General features: G+C 43.3%; 1 protein-coding gene across 1 annotated transcript in view; it reads left to right on the forward strand.

Moving 5' to 3' along the window:
• The window catches only part of DNAH11 (dynein axonemal heavy chain 11), a 3007685-nt gene that overhangs the window by 2089648 nt on the left and 898948 nt on the right, over nt 1-19089 (forward strand). The window contains exon 62 of the mRNA XM_085631597.1: nt 10519-10653. Coding sequence (XP_085487723.1) covers nt 10519-10653 — 135 coding nt within the window. The remainder of the gene's footprint in view (nt 1-10518; nt 10654-19089) is intronic.

Here is a 19089-nt window from a genome sequence, read left to right on the forward strand (position 1 = left end):
GTGCTTTCTTCAGCATATGAAATAATACGGTCAGGCTTTTTAGTCAATGTCGTTTTCTGGGATACTGCAGGCGCCATGGTCAGACCCTGATAGTACGCCCTCCTCCCATGCGCCTCCTAGGACCAGACTTCCCAGGATTATGGGTGTGAAAGCAGCGAATCGCACGAGGAGCGTGCACATTGCTGCACGGTTCCCACAAATCATCTTCCGTGGAATATCCCTTCAATGAGATGAAGTACCACAGCTGCTCCTGTCGGTACCTGGAATCCAGAACCCCATGCACCTAATACTCCAGCTGCCCATCCCTAAGCACTGGAGGAGCTGCTCTGCATCGGGCCCCCCTAGATGGTTTCAATAGGCTGACATGGAATACGGGATGAATTCGCAAAGAAGCGGGCAGCCGGAGCTTATATGCAACAGGGTTGATTTTGCGCAACACAATATATGGGCCGATGAGTCTAGGGTGGAATATACTGTGAACTCTGAATCGGATATTCTTTGTGGACAGCCACACTCTGTCACCTGGCTGATAGCACGTTTCCTCTTGACGGTGTCGGTCTTTCCATTTCTCATAGGTTTGTTTGGCTCTCTTCAAATTGGCCTGGACTCGTTTGTGTATGGTTTGTAATCTTTTGATGTGCTGCATCACTGTAGGAGTAACCACATCACTCGGGACGGTCAACGGTAATACTCTACCATGATACCCATTGTTGGCACGAAAGGGCGTTTCTTTGATAGAACAGTGCTACGTGTTGTTGTATGACAGTTCGGCTAACCATAATAATGAAACCCATGAGTCACTTGCTTCCCTCGAATAGCAACGAAGGTATTGCTTGAGTGTTTGGCTTAGCCTCTCTGTCTGTCCATCGGTCTGTGGATGGAAGCTGGTAGATAGGGCTGCTTCAACTTGCAGAGCCTTACACCACATACGCCAAAACAGGCAATGAATTGAGGTTCTCTGTCGGACACTATAACCCTTGGGAGTCCATGTATCCGAACCACATGGGTCAACAAAAACTGTGCAGTCTGCCCTGCTGTAGGTAGGTTTTTGCATGGAATGAAATGTCCCATCTTAGTCAGGCTGTCCACCACTACTAGTATGGCGTCGTATCCCTGATCCTTAGATAGGCCAAGGACGAAATCTATGCTGATGTTTTGCCAAGGCTGTGATGGTGTGGGCATAGGTATCAGTTTTCCTTTGTTCTTGACCGGCTTCCTCTTGTTATGGGCACATGTCTCACACTGTGACACCCATTGGGCTATGTCTTGAGCCATTCCTTCCCACCAAAAATTGTCTTTTGACTAGATGTAATGTTTTGGTGCACCCTGTGTGGCCTGCCAGGACTGGGTTGTGGCACCAATTGAATGCCTTTAACCTGTGTTCTGGTCCTGGTAGAAACAGTTTATTCTTGTACAATGGCAATCCATGTTTGAGGGTACGAAGAGGGTCCTGATTGGCCCATCTTTGCCACCACGGCAGGTATCTGTGTCTTGCAACTTCTTCCAAGATATGTTCTAATGTCACCACACATAACACCTTACTGGGATTAGCTATCGCTACGGTGCCACCTTTGCGGGGTCCAAACTCCTCATCCTGACGAGATAAGGCATCCGTCTCTCGGTTTTCTGACCCAGGACGAAAGGTTACTACAAAATCGTAGTCTGCAAAGAATAACATCCAACACATTTGTCTCTGTGTGAGTTGCCTGGCTGTTTTCATGTACTGTAGGTTTCGGTGGTCGGTATATACAGTAACTGGGAATTGAGCCCCCCACAAATACTGTCTCCACTCCTGCAATGCCTTCTTGATGGTCAACAACTCTTTTTCTGCAACTGTGTAGTTGAGCTCTGCCATAGTCAACTTCTTGGACAGAAAGGCCGCTTGGTGCAACTGACCTGTGTGTTTGTCACGTTGTGACAAAACCGCCCCAACCGCTACATCAGAAGCATCGGCCTCCACGATAAATGTAATCTCGGTCTGTGGGTGTCTCAGTACAGGGGCCGTGGTGAAAGCCTTTTTTAGAAAGGCGAATGCTTCCATGGCCTCAGTGTTCCAAGAAAAAGTCATCCCCTTTCGTAGCAGATGAGTAATCGGAGAAACCAGATGGGAGAAATGAGAGATAAACCTACGATAGTAGTTGGCAGACCCCAGGAAGCACTGCACCTTCCTCACATTTCTCGGGACAGGTCACTCCTGCACCGCTTCCACTTTCCTCTCAGCCATGCTCAACCCGATGGACTCAATTCCACCCCCAAAAACTCCACCTCTGACACATGAAAGACATACTTGCTCAGTTTACAGAATAAACTCTGTTCCTGGAGTCTCTGAAGCACCTGAGAAACGTGTTTCACATGTATATCCTGATCCCGGGAGTAGATCAGGATGTCATCTATGTAGACGAACACAAACTTATCTACAAAGTCCTTGAGCACATCGTCTAAAAAGAACTGAAAAGCTGCTGGGGCGTTACACAACCCAAAGGGCATAACTAAGTATTCAAACAATCCATGCCGCGTCTTGAAGGCCGTCTTCCACTCATCTCCCGCACGGATACGGACCAGGTGATATGCCCCCCTGAGATAGTCGGGTGTACACATTAGCCTCTCTCACCTGATCTGACAGAACCGAGATGAGTGGAAGAGGGTATCGATTCCTTACTGTGTTCTTATTAAGCATGCGGTAATCGATACATGTCCTCAAATCTCCATTAGCTTTGGAAATGAAGAAAAGGGGTGAAGCCGCAGGGGAGCGAGAGGGCCTTATGAAGCCGATGTCGACATAATGGTCTAAGTATTCTCTTAAGTGCTTTGTTTCTGGCTCCGACATGGCGTATACACGACACGAAGTGATGGTAGCTCCAGCGATCAGATCAATCTGACAGTCGTAAGTGCGATGTGGGGGAGGTTTTCTGCCTTTTCTTTGCTAAACACCTCCCTGTAACATGCATACTCAACGGGAAGTACTGTCTCTTGTTCAGCAGCGGTAGCTATATGGTATCTCAGCGTAAGAGCCAAAAGATGAGAACCTGGAGTAAGCAAACAGTGTCTCCTAAACTCCTCTGACTGGAACGCCACTGTCTTCTCTTTCCAATTACATACACGGACTGTGTTGCCATAACCATGGCATTCCCAATATCACCTCATATTGTGGCGCTTCAATAATGTTCAAAGTTATATTTTCTACATGGTCTTGTTGTTCCCCCTTCAGGATCAACACTAGTCTCTCTGTCTGTTCAGTGATGGGACCTGACTTGATAGGTTTGCCATCCACAGCCAATACCTTTTCAGGTATTTCTCTAAAGATGCGCCTTAATTCCAAATGTTTCACTAAGCCCTGATCGATAAAGTTCCCTGTGGTGCTTGAATCGATAATCACCCATACTTGGTGAACTTGTTGCCCTGCTATAAGCGTCATGGAAAGTACAATATGTGATTCAGTGTCTTTGGCTTCCAAGGCCGCCAAAGAGGGCAGCTTCAAATCCTGTTTCTGTTGTGCAACCACTTCTCCTACCTCCTTGGAGGTACCGTCAGTAACGCTAGCCTGTAATGCAGTGATTGCCACTTTCATGTTTGACCGAAAAGGTCCGGACCCCTTGGGTTTATGAGGGCATTCCCAAACGAAATGGCCCTTCTTCTCGCAGTACATCTAGAGACCCTGCACTCTATGGCTCTCCCTCTCTGCTTTGGATAAAGGTGACCTAATAGCTCCCACATCCATGGGTTCTGGTTCATTAGAAGTATTCAGTGATCTGTTTCCCCTCTCCACAGGGGCGTATGACCTGTCTCCTCTTCTGCGCTCCCCTCCCCTTTCTGCTAACCGGTGATCCAGACTTAAAGTAAGGTTCACCAAGTCAGTACAATTAGTGGGTTCGGGGTCTATCTGGGCTAACACGTCCTTCATGTCGTCCCACAATCCTTGATAGTAGAGCGACATATGCTTCTCCTCAGGCCATGTAGTTTCTGCTACCAACCGATTAAACAATGTTAAATACATAATCCGATCCTGCCATCCTTGCTTCAACTCCAGCAATTCTCGGTCTGCGCTGAACATGGTAGCACGTCTATCAAACACCCTTTCAAATTCCCTACGAAAAGCATTCCAATCTGATAGTATTGGATTGTCATACTTCACCAGAGGGACCACCCAATTGGTCGCGTCACCCGTCAAATCTGAAATGGCAAACGTCACCCTTGAGTGGTTGTTGGGGAAAGAAGCAGGTTTACACGAAAAGTGTAACATGATCTGTGTTAAGAAGGTTTGGATCTTTAAGGGATCCCCTGAATATCTTTCTGGGCATGCCAAAGGTATGGGTGGAGGGACATGAACTTGTATCTGTGAGGTGGAAGCGTCAAACGGGTTCCTGGCTTGTCTATCGATCCCTTCTCGCTCTAGACGCTACCAATTCCTCCTGAATGGCAACCAATGCTTGCATGGCCTTGTCCAGAGAAGCCATCCCTGTGAATCGCCCAGACTGGGAGGAGTAATAATCGTGGATGCGTAATTCTGTCGCGTCCGCAGGATCGAGTCAGAATCCGGGCGATGCTCAAAGGGGTCCACCTCTCGACTTCCCCAACTCTAACTTATATTGTACAGAGTATTGAGGTGATCAAATGAGGGAAAGGAATTAGGGTAGGAACAGCGGGGAAAGGGATACCTGAAAACAGAAAACACAATGATTAATACACTACAACTCTCTAGCTACTCTCATATGATCTCACTAAGCGGTCTAGTACCTGAAACCAAGCTCCACAGGCAGTTGTGTTCCACTATCCAACTCACTACTCAGTGATGATACTTCTCACACTGTAGGAGGAGATACCTATACCATAGAACACACTTGTTAATACCTCACACAGCTCGCCCCTCCTTTCATTCATTAAGCCGCCTCCCCTACTCATACATACCCTTGTGTTTGTCTTTCCCTTCAATAAGAAACCAAGAGAAAAGAAAAGGACAGGAAGAAAGAAAGAGACTCCAGGCTAGAAGGTAGGTAGGGCTGAGCCCGTAGCCCAAGCTCTGATCCTTGATTACAGGTGCTTTCTTCAGCATACGAAATAGTACGGACAGGCTTTTTAGTCAATGTTGTTTTTCTCCAGTCTCCGACTCAAATGAACATCCCTTATTCTTCCCATTGAAAACACAATTGTTCCAAGTTAAACATAACAGAATGAAAACAAAAATAGAACACACCGGTGTTTTGCTTTCAAACTCCGGATAAAAAATAACCCCAAAGTTGGCTGTAGATCCCAGAGAGCCCACCACAGTACCTTGCTGGGCTGCGTTGCTCTGTAGATCGAGTTGTGTCCAGCGCTGGGTTCCCCGCAATCAAGCAGCTGCACGAGTCCGTGCAGCTTCAGGACTCTAACAGCCGTTGAAGTTGAGCGTTGCGGAAACAAGAACAGCAAGGCACCGACGCATCTTCAATGACGAGAACGCCTCTCCCGGTGCTGGGTGCAGAAGACTCTCCCTCTTGACTCCGGTGCAAAAATCACCGCGAGTCAAACTCAAAACGAAGAACGTACCGCTCTGCGTACCAGCAGGCAACTGGGGAAAGGAAGAGCCTGAAGGATTTGTTCTTCCTTCCAATACGGAAGAACATCGGATCCTGTACTCGCGAGGAAACACCGTTCTCACAATTGGAAATTATGCAAGCCGGCTGACGTGCCAATCCGCCTGAAATACTGGGAGGCCCCTCCTCCCCAGGCATTCTGGGAACTGTAGTTCATGGCACCTCCTCACGCAAGTGGATACTGCAGGTGCCATGGTTAGACCCTGACAGGGGCAAGACGGCAGACAGTGTCTGAGGAGGAGACTTTGTCGTCAGGGAGCTCTGGACAAAGTTGCAGTGAAGATTTCTTTGTTTGGACTTTTGAAGCCTGATTCAGTGAAAGCAGCCACTTTCATGTCAGAGTTCTTCCCAGTTTTATTATCATAATCTAAAAATAGATTTCATTACACACAAGGGGCACTGCAGAAATGTACCATTGATTAAATAAACACATTTCTAAGGCACTTAGCATATCATGTTCGCTTTTTTAAAAATAAATCATTTATTTATTTCAGTACTGCTTTTTGAAGGTGAGTTTTTCTCAACCTATTTTCTCTGGTTTGGAAACACATGAAGAAGAAGACATAACAAAATATACAGAAATGTATGCTTTACGTAGATTTCGGAAGAAATCATACATTTGTTGTTTTCAATCTTACTTTGCATCCATGTTTGCTCCTCTAACCCTCCTGCCCCCACCAATGAGTCCCAGGGTCAAACCCTAAACATTTACCTTTGGCCCCTCAGTAAATATTTATGACTACCCCTGCCTTATATGAAGGACCGCTGAACAGGATTTACTTCTGTGGGTGAAGGACTTAGCGGGAGCTTCTGCAAAGTCAGGTCGACCAGAGATGCACCGTGGGCAGATCGACAAGCACATAGGTCTCGATCTTCTCTCCGTTCTCAGAGTACTTTTGGGCCAAATTTGTTATTAAGTCCCACGATTTGGGTTTTGGCTATCTGGGCACTTTTAACACCACTCCGAAGGGACCAGGACTGAAGAGGCACTGCTTATTGGGTCAGAAATCACTGACTGGGTCTGTGTTCAAGATGGATGGAGCCTTTTCTGTTCCTGATCAAGAGGTCAGCTAGCAAGCCCTTGGAGTCACTCTGGTAGTCCTGGGATCAAGAAGTGGAGCAGGGCTCAAGCAGAAGTGCAGGCCTCTGATGGTTCAAGGCAGACTTCAGGCACCAGAGCAGTACTTCCAGGTGCAGCAAAGCAGTCTTCTAAAATACACAGCAGGCTATAGCAGCAGGCAGTCTTCTGACAGCTCTTCCGCAGATCAAGAAAGTCAACTGAAGAGTGGGTCTGGGGGTCCTAATTATATATCTGGTGTCTTCTTTGAAGTTGGAGAAGTTTCTAGAGTTTTCCCTTTGAAGTGCTGGTTTCCTACCACCACTGCCCTGGCTTCAGCATGACTGCATGAACAATGAAGTGGTGTGAAGTCATTTGTGTGATGGCAGGGCAGAGTGTATTAATCTGCAAGTCGTGCTGTGCCCAGCTCCACCCCGCTTCCTGCCAGTTTTGGCCCATCCAGCCACACCGAAACCCTATATTTTGTGGCTTTCTCGGTGTAATAAACAAAGTCCAACTGTCAACTATACCCAGTCATACGACCCAGGAACAAGCTGAAGGCACAAAATAGCTAGGGTATTGAAATGCAAACTTTCTAAACTTGGCATTGTCAAAATTGTAACGTAAAATCCGACTTTGACATTTAAGAGGATTGTAAATTAACATTTCTTAGACACCAAACACAAACCTCCCACCTGCTCCTCAGCAAAAGTTAGCACTTGTTAAATGTAGTAAGGCAAGGCAAAGTTATCCTATGGGATACATAGGCCTCCCAGTAGTGAAAAACGAATTCAGGAGTTGTTCGCTGCTAGAACATGCTTCTATCTAGTTGCGCTGGACTGGAACAAAGTCAGACTTTTAGGATGACCATTGTGGTGTGCGGGTCGGATAGGCGGAGCGCTAGGCCCCAGTCAGTAGTTTCCCTTCGGACTTAGTCTTTTTCGTGGAGCTTTTCTCCCTATGTTGATTCCTCTGGCTCCTCAGATCCAGAGTTTGTTCATGACGGTGGCCTGCTGCAGCTTAGTGGATTGATGAAATGACGGACATCGGATCCTCCGGCGTCAACGACGGGGAGTGTCTCAAAGCAGTTGTTCACGGCTCCTGTTGTTAGGCTCTATCCGCAGCTTTTCAGTGGGACGAACCAGCAAGGTAGATCCGATCGGCGAGTCAACGTCAGTGGCTAGACGTTGTCCCGTCTCCTCCTGGATTCTTTCTGCAAAACTTTGCAAAAAGTTTCCTTTGTCCACAGATCTTCCTTGTGGAGTGTCCCTCGGGGAAATTTAAGGGTCCACTAGCTCTGGCTAAGGATTCAGAGCATCTGGATTGCTTCTTGGTGGCTAGGACTCAATTTCCCACAATGCACCTGCATATCTAGAAAAAACAAATGTGCAACTGATCAGCTGGGGTGATTCTCTCCTTGGCTTTGCAGGTGACTTCTTCCAGCTCTGTTGTACCTGTTGCTGATCAGGGAGTCCACTCCTTTTCCTTTTACACAGACACAGTCCTTTCATTGTGGAACCTTGTGAGTGCAGCAGGGGCAGTCCTCCCAAGTGCAAGCCTTCTGTGGTGCAGTTCAAGGGTCCAGCAGGGGAGTCTTTCTTCTTCTGGTTTTCCGGGTAGTGTTATGAGGAGCTTCTGCAACTCTCTCATATTATCCTCCATTCTTTGCTGGTAAGGAGGGTGGGGCACTCCAACCAATCAGGGTAAAGTAACCACTTTCTTGCGAAGTGTGGCATATTTTTGACCTAGAATGTACTGTTCTCTAAAAATCAAAATGAAGAAAATCAAGGAAGTGGCAGCTGGCCTGGGTCCTATGAAATCCTATCTCCCCAGGCCTCTTCCTCTCCCTGGCTCCTCCAGGAAGCAAATCCTCCTCACGTCAAATGACTGCATTGGTTCAGCCCCAGGCTTCTTCACACCTACTCAGGGAGCAGCTTGGCTCAAGCTGAAAAAGGCAGACCAGTTGAAAAGAGCAGATACAGGACTGCTTTAGGTAACTTCAGGATTGTAAGTTGCCAAACTACTTTCCTTTAATAGTTATATTCAATCTAACCTTGGAAGGTTGTTGCATTTGTTGTGACCCTTAATTTTATACTTTGAAATATATTGCTAACCAGCACCAAAGGAAATATTGACTTTATTAAGTTTAATAAAGCTTTCCCCATTTTAGCTATGGGTCTAGCAGCAGTACAATAGGAAAAATTACTTTGGCTGTTTTCCTTCCCATGGCATATAAAACATCTTTTACTTTGTCCCTTCTTTTTATTAGTATGCACCCTACCCTTGGGCCAGCTACACCAGACCTGAGGGGCAACTTATAAGTAATACAAAAAAAGTTATTTTTGACTTAGGAAGTATTTTTAATTCCAAAGTCAAATTTGGACATTTTATTTTAAAACCAGCCTGCAAGGCAGGCCTGGCTTTAAAATTACATCAGGCACCACAGCAGTGAATACTTAAGTGCATTAAGTCACCGGGGTCTATAAACCTACATGCCCTACCATATACTAGGGACCTACAAGTAGGTTGTCATTGCCAATTAGAAATGCACCATATACCTAGATGATAGAGCACTGGTCCTGTGCCCAGTTAGCAGAGTCCAAGGCACTTTCAGAGTCAATAACCACCAGCATCAGCCAAAAAATAGGAGTAATAAGGGGGAAAAGTCTGTCTTTCCTACAGTGATGTATTCCATTTAAAACTGCTAGAACTAGACAGGGTTTAATATGTAAGAAAGAAAAGAAAAAAAAGTGAGGGGTCCCAAAATTTCAGGACCCTGATGTAGGCGCTGACAAATACTGAGATTGCCAAATACCAAGGCTTCCTACTTTTCATAACTCCCATGCCTCTTTCTTTCAAGCCACTCTACACTTCGTGGCTTTTTATTTAAATGCTTACAGTTTCTTCTCAACCCTACGTTCCACCTTTAACACTGTTTTGCGTCTCTCATTTCCTCCTGCTTTTTCCCTTGTCTGCCTATATCTCTGTTCTTCTGGGTCAAAGTGTGATTACGAAAAATAGCGGCACACATTAAGCATTGAAATTTGGTGATTTAAAATGTTTTTGGTATGCTTGAAAGTTAGAGATCTTAGAACTGCCTTTGTGTACTGCATAAAGATTATTCCACTTTTCCATCGAGGACAGATTTTGAGTGTAATGTGTGGAGATGCAGCAGAAAAAACAGGTTAAAGTTCAGATCACCTAACATGCCAAAGAAAACTGATGCTCTTTTTTTTATAATGAACTGCAAGTTAACTTTCACTTGGAATTATAAGTATCGGTTTTGGGATTAGTGCTAGCTATTGATCTGTTCTGTTTCTGTATTGTGGCTGCTACCCCAGTGCATCGAAGTTAGCATGAGAAGAGAAATATTTGTAAGCAGGTGTCCTACAGCCAATACACGCAAACAATGCAAAACCCTGACAATTTCCAACACTATCCCTAGCATGGCAGCAGAGAAATGACGCAGGAAAACGATGAAGTGGTTGTTAAAAGCTATTAAAATGTATTTAGAAAAAGTGAACTGTGGTTACTCTTAGTGTGATCAGGCCAGCAAAAAAGAAAGGGAGAAAAAAATTACGAATCTAATTCACCCAGCCTCCCTGTGTGACTATAGAATATATATTATATGTGTTGTGTTCCACACCAATCAGACAGTCTCTTCAAATGCTAGTAATATGTTCCCCAGTGCCTGCGCTGTAAAATCAAAATACCAGCCCGGCTACTTACTCTGTGGTGATCATAGTGCTGTTTTCTGCTGTGTGCCTTTCACATCCTGATATATCTGATCTGTCTACAAATTGACTCCGCGCCTCCATCGCTTCAGAGAATGCTAAAGACGTGTAATGGTGGTCATCCTTCAGCTGAATTCATTCTTCATTCCTTGGGCAGGAGCTGGATAATCATTTGGGGAGACTCACGGCTTCCTATGAGAAAGCGATAGCCGAGAAGGTCCGCTGCCAAGAAGATGTTCATCAAACCAACCGTACAATAGAGTTAGCGAACAGACTCGTCAAGGGACTCGAGGCAAGTACTCTTTATCCCATTTCTGCTCCATGTGATGCATAACTAGCCGCAACTGATGGGACCACTAGGGCGTTAAGTGCTTTAAGTGCCTGGATGTAGCTTCAAATCTTAACATATAGTACAATAAAGCTGCTGTCTCATTAACGCCCTCCCTCCCATCCTTACGCATCTCATCTAGAAAGACTCCTAGTATTTATTTTCAGACGAATCGGAGTCATATGGCACCATTACGATTGCCCTTGTTATTTTTTACGGAGTTTTTTATAGCCCAAACTTGACCCGAAGGTGTCCGGTATCAGAGCTCTTTACACGAGCACCAGTTGCGTTACATGAAGACATATTCATTTTTGTTAGGCACACGGAGATTACGTGATTTGCCCAGAATCGCAGGATGTTGCGCGTCCTTGCCGAGACTAGAACCCGGTTCCCCAGATTTGAGGTTGACTGCCCTAGCCGATAGGCCACATCCTCTCCCCATTAAATTCCAGTGTGCGCAGTGATTCATTTTGCTGCACATATGGGAACTGTAAGTGTGGCGGGTATTACTTTTCCCCCTTGCATTTTTCACCAGGTAAATTTCATCAGGTCAGTCAACTGGAGTAGATGTTTACCACACATTGAAAATAAGTCACTGATTTATTGGTAATTACTGAGTGCAGTAAAGGCCCTTCCTTCTCCTACCACATCCAGAATAAAGAGCACCAAAGTGATACTCCCCAAATGCTGCTCATCTACTTCCAATAGAAATACAATTGACCGAAAAGATGCCTCCTGTGTCTCAAACCTAATAATTGTCGAAGGGTGAGGAGGGTCATAGTCTGCATAAATCAATTCTTTGGCTCAGTTTTTAAAACAGAGGTGTTATTGGCAAATTTGGTATGCATTAAGTAACAACGCTCATAGGAATTTAAATGTGATCTAGCAAAGGCAACCTCTTTATTCATTTTATTTATTTGGGCAGTGCCCTTTAATACAAATTGGACCCCTGAGGGTGTTGGACCGCTGTACAAGAGGAGGCCTACACCCAAAAACATTTAGTAAAGTTGGCTTAAAATGCATCAATAGTCTTGTATAAATTTATATTAGAGATAAAGTACCCCCTGCCGTACATTATAGGGATATATCAAGTCACCTCAGAGTTCCAAAACCATATAAAGGAACAAGGCTGAAGACCAAGTTCCTTTATAAGGTTATGGAACTCTGAGGTGCCTTGAAATATCCTTCTCATGTAGCCATGGGGGCACTTTATCCCATATAATACATTGGCACACCATCTCCTTTGTCACAAACCATTTAAAACTTTGATACATAGCTCTTTCATATGAAAGAGCTAGCATGTTTGCAAACATGAAGAATAAAAATAAAGCCTGTAGTGCAAAATTAAATCAAAAACCTGTTAGATATTTGTTGCAAACAGATATTAGAAACAGTTCAATACAAGTTAGTTAAAAAAGAAAAGCTGTTGTAGCTCTCGACGTGTAGAAACATGCAGAAAGATTGCTTTTGACCATCTAAGGGGTGCAAAAAATAAACATATTCTCTCTGCTTGTCATTGTAAGCTATTAAAATAGAGCAGAAAAAAGAAAAGTAATGTTCTGTTTGTTGCTTTAGTTATGCTGTGTGACCTGGCCTGGCTTTCACCTCGGCTAGTAGTCAAGAAGTGGGGTTAATGGGTCCCGATCCTTTGCAAACCTTTAATTTGATTGGATTCACTTATTCTTGACAATGGGAGACTCCTTCTCCATTATTAGTGCTGAGCTTGAAGATGTGCCAGAACAAGTAACGGTCATCACTCTTTTATCAGGAGAAAATTCCAATGTAATGCTTTCTTCAGAGGTCTTTGTGATGCTTGACTCTTACCAGACGTCAGAGTCATGTACAACACAAATGGATCAGCAATCCATAAAGCAACAGGTGAAGCTACAGCCAACACGTGTTTCACCCCCTTACATCGCCCATCTGGCCTGGGGCTTCCTCAGGGTGTGATTCTATAAAGTATAATGTCAGGGAGTTGCCCTTTCACTGGTGCTTCGAAGGAAGTATGTATTTGGAACCTGAAGCATCTGGTCATTGACGTGTCATCAGAGTCGGTCGGCATTCATCTCCGGCATTGTGACATCAGAACTCCCCTGTAATAACTGATAATAGTCGAGTTTTGAAGTCTTTTCTTTAAAAACTGCGACTTGGTGCCTCACAAGTCGCCGATTATAAAGAAATTAGTGACTGCCATTTATATAGGGATTACAGAATCCCACGTATTCTATACATATATATATTGTTATCAGTATAAACACAAATAATATAGTTGAGTAAGTTTCAGGAGACATACCACAAAGAAGGATTAGTGGGCGTGTTGGGGGGGCGGGGGATACATACAGTTTGACCAGTCGTTAATGCAAGGGCCAAAATACCATGCATTTAAGATAACGGGTTAATTGAAATTTCAGCAGAAATATAAAGTCTGTACATTCAATCAGTGAGGTTGTTAAAATCAGAATCAAGAGCAATTGAGGGCTTAACATAAATGAAAGTGGGCAAAAGAGCGGTATGAAGGAGTGCTGTTGGTGCAGGAAGTTATTCAGCTTAGTGGTCCATCCTTTGGGAATGAGGGCAGATAGGCTGAATCATGTTAAAGTATGAATGGTGAGTACACAAAACAGGAATTGTTAAAATTGTGTGCTTAAATTAGCATAAGTAGGCTGCAAAACTAATTTTCAGGGCCTTAGCCTGATTGCAGTGAAACATGGCTTTTAAAATGTGAATTGCATTCATGTTTTTGCTTTTACAGCATTTTTTCTTTCTTCATAAAATAGTTGAAATGTGCCCGGTGCTGTGGCGATGTAACAATTCACTAGCGCTAGCTCAAACGGAAGCCTGCTTGTGTTTTATTCATATTTTTAAGCAGCTATTGTTTAGTAATGCAATATCATTTTCACTTGTATGTAGGCTAAATGTTCTACTTGTTTATCAATTTTGGAAGGGTTTTAAGAGTGGGCTTGTGTTTTTTGCAATGAAACATCTGAAAGATGATTGGCTTTATTAATGTAACATTAGAAGTACAACACATGGTGCCGCTTAACACCATGCTTAAGGCCTGGTTCTGTGCTGCTGAAATTGAAATGTTTGCCAGAAGTGATCCCCTTCATTAGGAGAAAAGTTTCCATGTCAGACTATTGTTTGATTTCATACCTGAAGATAGTAGATTTTCCTTAATTCATAGAGACACTCTATGTCAGACTGTTGTAATACTAATATTTTTGGTGGTGGTTAACCTTATTTTATCCTCTAATGAATTTAAATTGACTAACAGTTGCCTTCTCACTTTATTGATTCTTAATTTGAAATAAATCTTCATGGTTTGCTCAAATCTGGTCTCATATGGATTTTCCTTGGTGGATTTCCTATAGGAGTTCTCTGGGTTTTCTTCTAATTTTATTTCTAGGACAATTCTCCTGTCATCCTTTAATGGTAAAAGTGCGGACTGTGGCGAGGCACACTTTATACATAGAGGAAAAGAGGGTATGAAATGAATGTAGGAGGAAAACAGGGGCACAGTTTATTAAGTAGGGAAGTTACAAAATGGGGTAGATGATGAGTAAAGCAAGAACTGTGGCACTGAAGGCAGTGCACATAAAGTAATGCAGGGGTACAGTCTCTTATAGGTGAGGTTGGAGGACAAATGTTAGAGAGAGTAATAATTCTTCCAGTAGAAAACACGACCAGTTAAATCAATCACATTTAAATGCTGTGGAGCGACAGCATCAAATGATAGAGGAAGGAGGGGATGAAGGAGGAATTTGTTTGAGGGTGGCAAGGTTAGCAGTGGTATGCTTCCATCAATGTAAAATATGAGTTTTAAGAACTACAATGATGACGGAGACGGTTTGGTTCAGGTTATTGGTATGTAGAGTAACAGGGAAGGGGTATTTAGGTGAAGACAACATTATCTGTTTAAAGTTGGTGCAGGCTTGGTCACTAATCAGTTTGAAACGGTAGTTGGGCATATCTCTTTGTTGGGATTATGCCTCTGAGGTGAGATGTCCTTCAAAGAGTAGGATCTGCACCCTTTTCCAGGATATGTTGTAGAACAGAACTCTTCAAAGAGCCATTGGAAGAGAATTCCAGTTTCTCAATGCTCATCTGGAAAAGTAGTTGACTGAGTCTCAGTACTTCTTGGAAAATGGGGATTTCCAGCAATAGTTCTTCCTTTCTAAGTAGTTCTCTCATGACTCTGAAATCTACATATTGGCTGCTCAGTATTTGGTGTTTCAAGTGGTGGACTTTGCGTGCCAATCAAGCCTTTTTTATAACAATTCTTGTTATTGAAGTTTTCAACAAAATGAAAGTAAAAGTGATCAGCTTCAAGTAGAATCGTTTATTGAGACACGCCATTTTGAAAACATATGATCTGTGAATCTGCAGACAGCGTAAAGAGATTAAGGTCAATGAAGTCAAAGCGTTGTCTGTTGCATTGATACCAAAACTCTAGATTAAGTTTGCTAAACCCACTTGAAGCGGGTTAGCATTATTTAAACTTGCAAGGACTAATGTCTGTACAACAAGATGTAGGTAAGATTGCAGAATGATTACCTTGATGTTATTTAGCAGCCTAATTTGGGATTGAGCCTATCGTTCACCAACATTTACAGACTACCCTTGGCCAAGGTGCTGAAGCGACTTATACAATTGTATATGTACACTGAGGATACCCAACTGATCTTTTTACTGTCCCACAGAGATGCTTTGGACCTTGTTATTTTGCCTTGCCTTGATTAGGCAGTGGGTTTCAACCAATTTTCTTAAATTAAATCAAAGCAGAGTTTCTCATTAGTAGAAATGGCAGCACCAAAAGGATCCCAAGCCTGTGGCTTTAAGTGATGGCTCCACAATCCACACCAGTAAATCAGATCTGTGACCTGGAAATATGTCCACAGTGATGCTAATTCATTCCCTGGACACCTAGGAGAACAGCATTTCCATTTGTTGTTACTTAGAATTGAAAAATCTTAAAGTGATACTACTATACATCCAGTCAATTGCCATATTCCTGTGGTCATTGCGCTTGATTACTCTAGACTGGACTACGGTGCCTCAATTTATATGGTTCCTGTACAAAGGTTGTCCCTGTATATTTCCTGGATGACACACAGCCCTGACAGGAGATTTCTTTATGCCCAATTCTAGATAGAAGCAACACCCTCTCTGCACTTTGACAGGGTACCAAATGGACCTCATGATTGGTATCGCCATGCCAGTTTTGGGGGATATAGAGTAATCCAGGCAACTGAGTCCTTTTCATAAGCCCCTCAGGCAATCAGACTTTATTCTCAGAAATCATTCATTTTTGGAGGCCAGTGCCCTTATGCTTTTGAGGTTACCCTTGCTACAAATATACTCTTGTTGTAATACTGAAAGCATACTGTGGCAGACAAGGTGGTAAGTGGTATTGCATAACACTTCGAGCTGTTTGGTGATATGCTTTCCTTTTTTTAAATTTACGGTCATGGCAAGTTTATGGGCATTCCACAGAGGTGTCAGCTTAAAATGCAGAAGTCCTATCTAAAGATGTAGGTGAACACCCACAAATAAGTGTGAGCATTCACATACTCCTTGTAGATAGGTAGCCACTCTAAAAATACCCTCAGATCATAGGGATAATTGTGGAGGATTACTGCTGTGTTTAATGTAGTTCTGCTAGTTCTGCTCCGGGAGAAATGATTTCCCTGCAAAGAAACAAAAATAAAAGGTACATGCCCTACTACCTATTTGTGACTGAATTGCTTACATCAGAGTTTTCACCTGGCGAACATTTATTATCCATAAATGTTAATCACAGAAATACTGAAAATCTTCCCAAATGTAGTCATCATATGGGTGCAAATTTGCCACTTTTCTTCCATACCTTTTATGATTCAGGTCCTCTGTCCTCATGCTTCATTATTTCACTTTCCCATCTATTGTCTTGAAGGACAATATGTATGTTCTTCTTTCCTATGTTTCTAAACTCTTCTCCACTTTTCGGATATTAATATGTTTGCATACTCCTGTAATCAGGTTTTTATATTTTGCACCATAATGTACATATATGTATGTTACTGAATTGGTGATATCTTTCAGTTTTATAACTAGACCAGTAATGTAGTGTTTAACTTAGATGTGTTCCTGTTTTTTGAGTCATCTACTTTCAAGTTTCTTTTTCAGGGATGCAAATATTTAAATGTTTTCATTTTCCATCAAGTTATACTACTTTATGAATCTCTTGACTTTCACTTTTTCTCACGCTCTTGTCGTTTTAGGCATATTCTAGCTGTATGTCTAAATCGACCTACAAAAATATCAACCACCACCATATCATCAGTGTATGCATGTCCATGTGTGTATGTGTCTGTATATAACTATCACTTTCACCCCTGACCTGCACCGCTTATGACCTCACATATGACATCACTCATGACATGTTCTATGACATCATTTATGACATCACTGAAGACCTCTCAAATTACATCATTGAGATGTTAGCTCTGCTAACTATAAAGGTGAATTTCTGTGTTTTTCTTAGTTCAAAATGTTAATGTTTACACTGACAATTTCCCCTATCTATAGCGTTACTTTAGCCTTTATCTTTTCAGTCGATTTCACAGTTTTTTTAAGTAAAAAAATTTTTTGTTAGTGTATGTATGGTAGAATGACTTTACAATATATGTTGTGTTCTGACATAATTTTAGTAAAAGAAGTTTTTTTATTGTAACAAAACCAGATAGGGTTCACAGTTTGCAAAATCTTTGTAAAATGTGTGTGAGTAATAAACAGATAAACATTCAATAGAAATTGTTTATTTGCTCCGTTATTGTAACTCTGATATCAAGACATATCGCCAGCAATATTGTTTTGAGGTGTCATTACTCTCTCAGATGTTGGGTGTGCATATTAGGGTGTGTGGAGGGACTGGCCTCTTCGCTGAGACTTCTCTGTGTAAAGATAAGTGTGTGTAGTAGGGTGTGGGGAGGGACTCCTTTGAGACCTCTCTCTCAGATGACAGGTGTGTATATTAGTGTGTGTGAGGGGACTGGCCTCTCTGCTGAGACCTCTCTGTATAATGATAGGTGTCTGTAGTAGGATGTGGAGAGGGACTGGGCTCTCCTTTCAGACCTCTCTATGTAATGATGGGTGTGCGTAGTAGGGTGTGGAGAGGGACTGGCACCTCCTTTGAGACCCCTCTTTCAGATGACAGATGGGCATAGTAGGATTTGTAGAAGGAATTCCCTCTCTGCTGATACCTCTCTCTGTAGTGATATGGGTGAGTGGTAGGGTGTGGGGAGGGATTTGGCTTTCCTTTCAGACCACTCAAATGATGGGTGTGTTTAGCAGGGTGTGTGGAGGGACTAGCCTCTCCTTTCAGACATCTCTCTCTCTCAGATTACTGGTGTGTGTAGTAAGGTGTGTGGTGGGAATGCCCACTCCTTGTAGACCTCTCTCTCAGATGACAGGTGGGCATAGTAGGGTGTGTGGCTGGGACTGGTCTCTCTGCTGAGACCTCTCTCCGTAATGATGTGTGTGCATTTTAAGGTGTGTGGAGCGACTGGGCTCTCCTTTCATGCCTCTCTCTCATATGACAGGTGTGTGTAGTATGGTGTCTGGAAGGACTGGTCTCTACTTTCAGACCTCTCTATTACAGATGGTGGAGGTGCATAGTACGGTGTGTGGTGGGAGTGCCCTCTTCTTTTAGATCTCTCTCTCGCAAATGACTGCTGTGCGTAGTAGGGTGTGTGGATAGACTGGCCTCTCTGCTGTAACCTCTCTGTAATTATATGTGTGGGTAGAAGGGTGTGTGGAGGGACTGAGCTCTCCTTTCAGACCTCACTCTCAGATGAAGGATGCGCATAGTAGGATGTGTGGAGGAATTGGCCTCTGCTGAGGCCTGTCTCTGTAATGGTGGGTGTGTATAGTAGGGTGTGGAGAGGGACTGGGCACTCCTTTCAGAACTCCCTCTCAAATGACAGGTCTGCATAGAAGAAGAAATTATTTCGTTGTTTTGTCACAACCATAAAGCATAACACTAAAAATTATTAAAATACAAGTTAAAACAATATTTAAAAAATGATCATCATTTATAAAAATATATATTTCTGGGTTTATGCAAAGTTTTCCAACTCATTTGTAACCTTATTTGCTGGTGCACTGTCCTCTTTCCTTAAAAGTGAATCAATCAGAGTTAAGAGCTTCGCCCCTCGGCAAATTAAGATGTTTGATGTTCCCCCCGTCCAGATGAAAGGTGTGCATAGTAGGGTGTAGGGAGGGACTGCCCTATCCTTTTAGACCTCTCTCTCAGATGACGGATGAGTGCAGTAGGATGTGTTGACAGAGATTGGCCTCTCTGCAGAGACATCTCTCTGTAATGATAGGTGTGCATAGTAGGGTGTGGGGAGGGAGTAGGCT

Source organism: Triturus cristatus, chromosome 10 (assembly GCF_964204655.1).
Source record: "Triturus cristatus chromosome 10, aTriCri1.1, whole genome shotgun sequence".
NCBI classification, from domain to species: domain Eukaryota; kingdom Metazoa; phylum Chordata; class Amphibia; order Caudata; family Salamandridae; genus Triturus; species Triturus cristatus.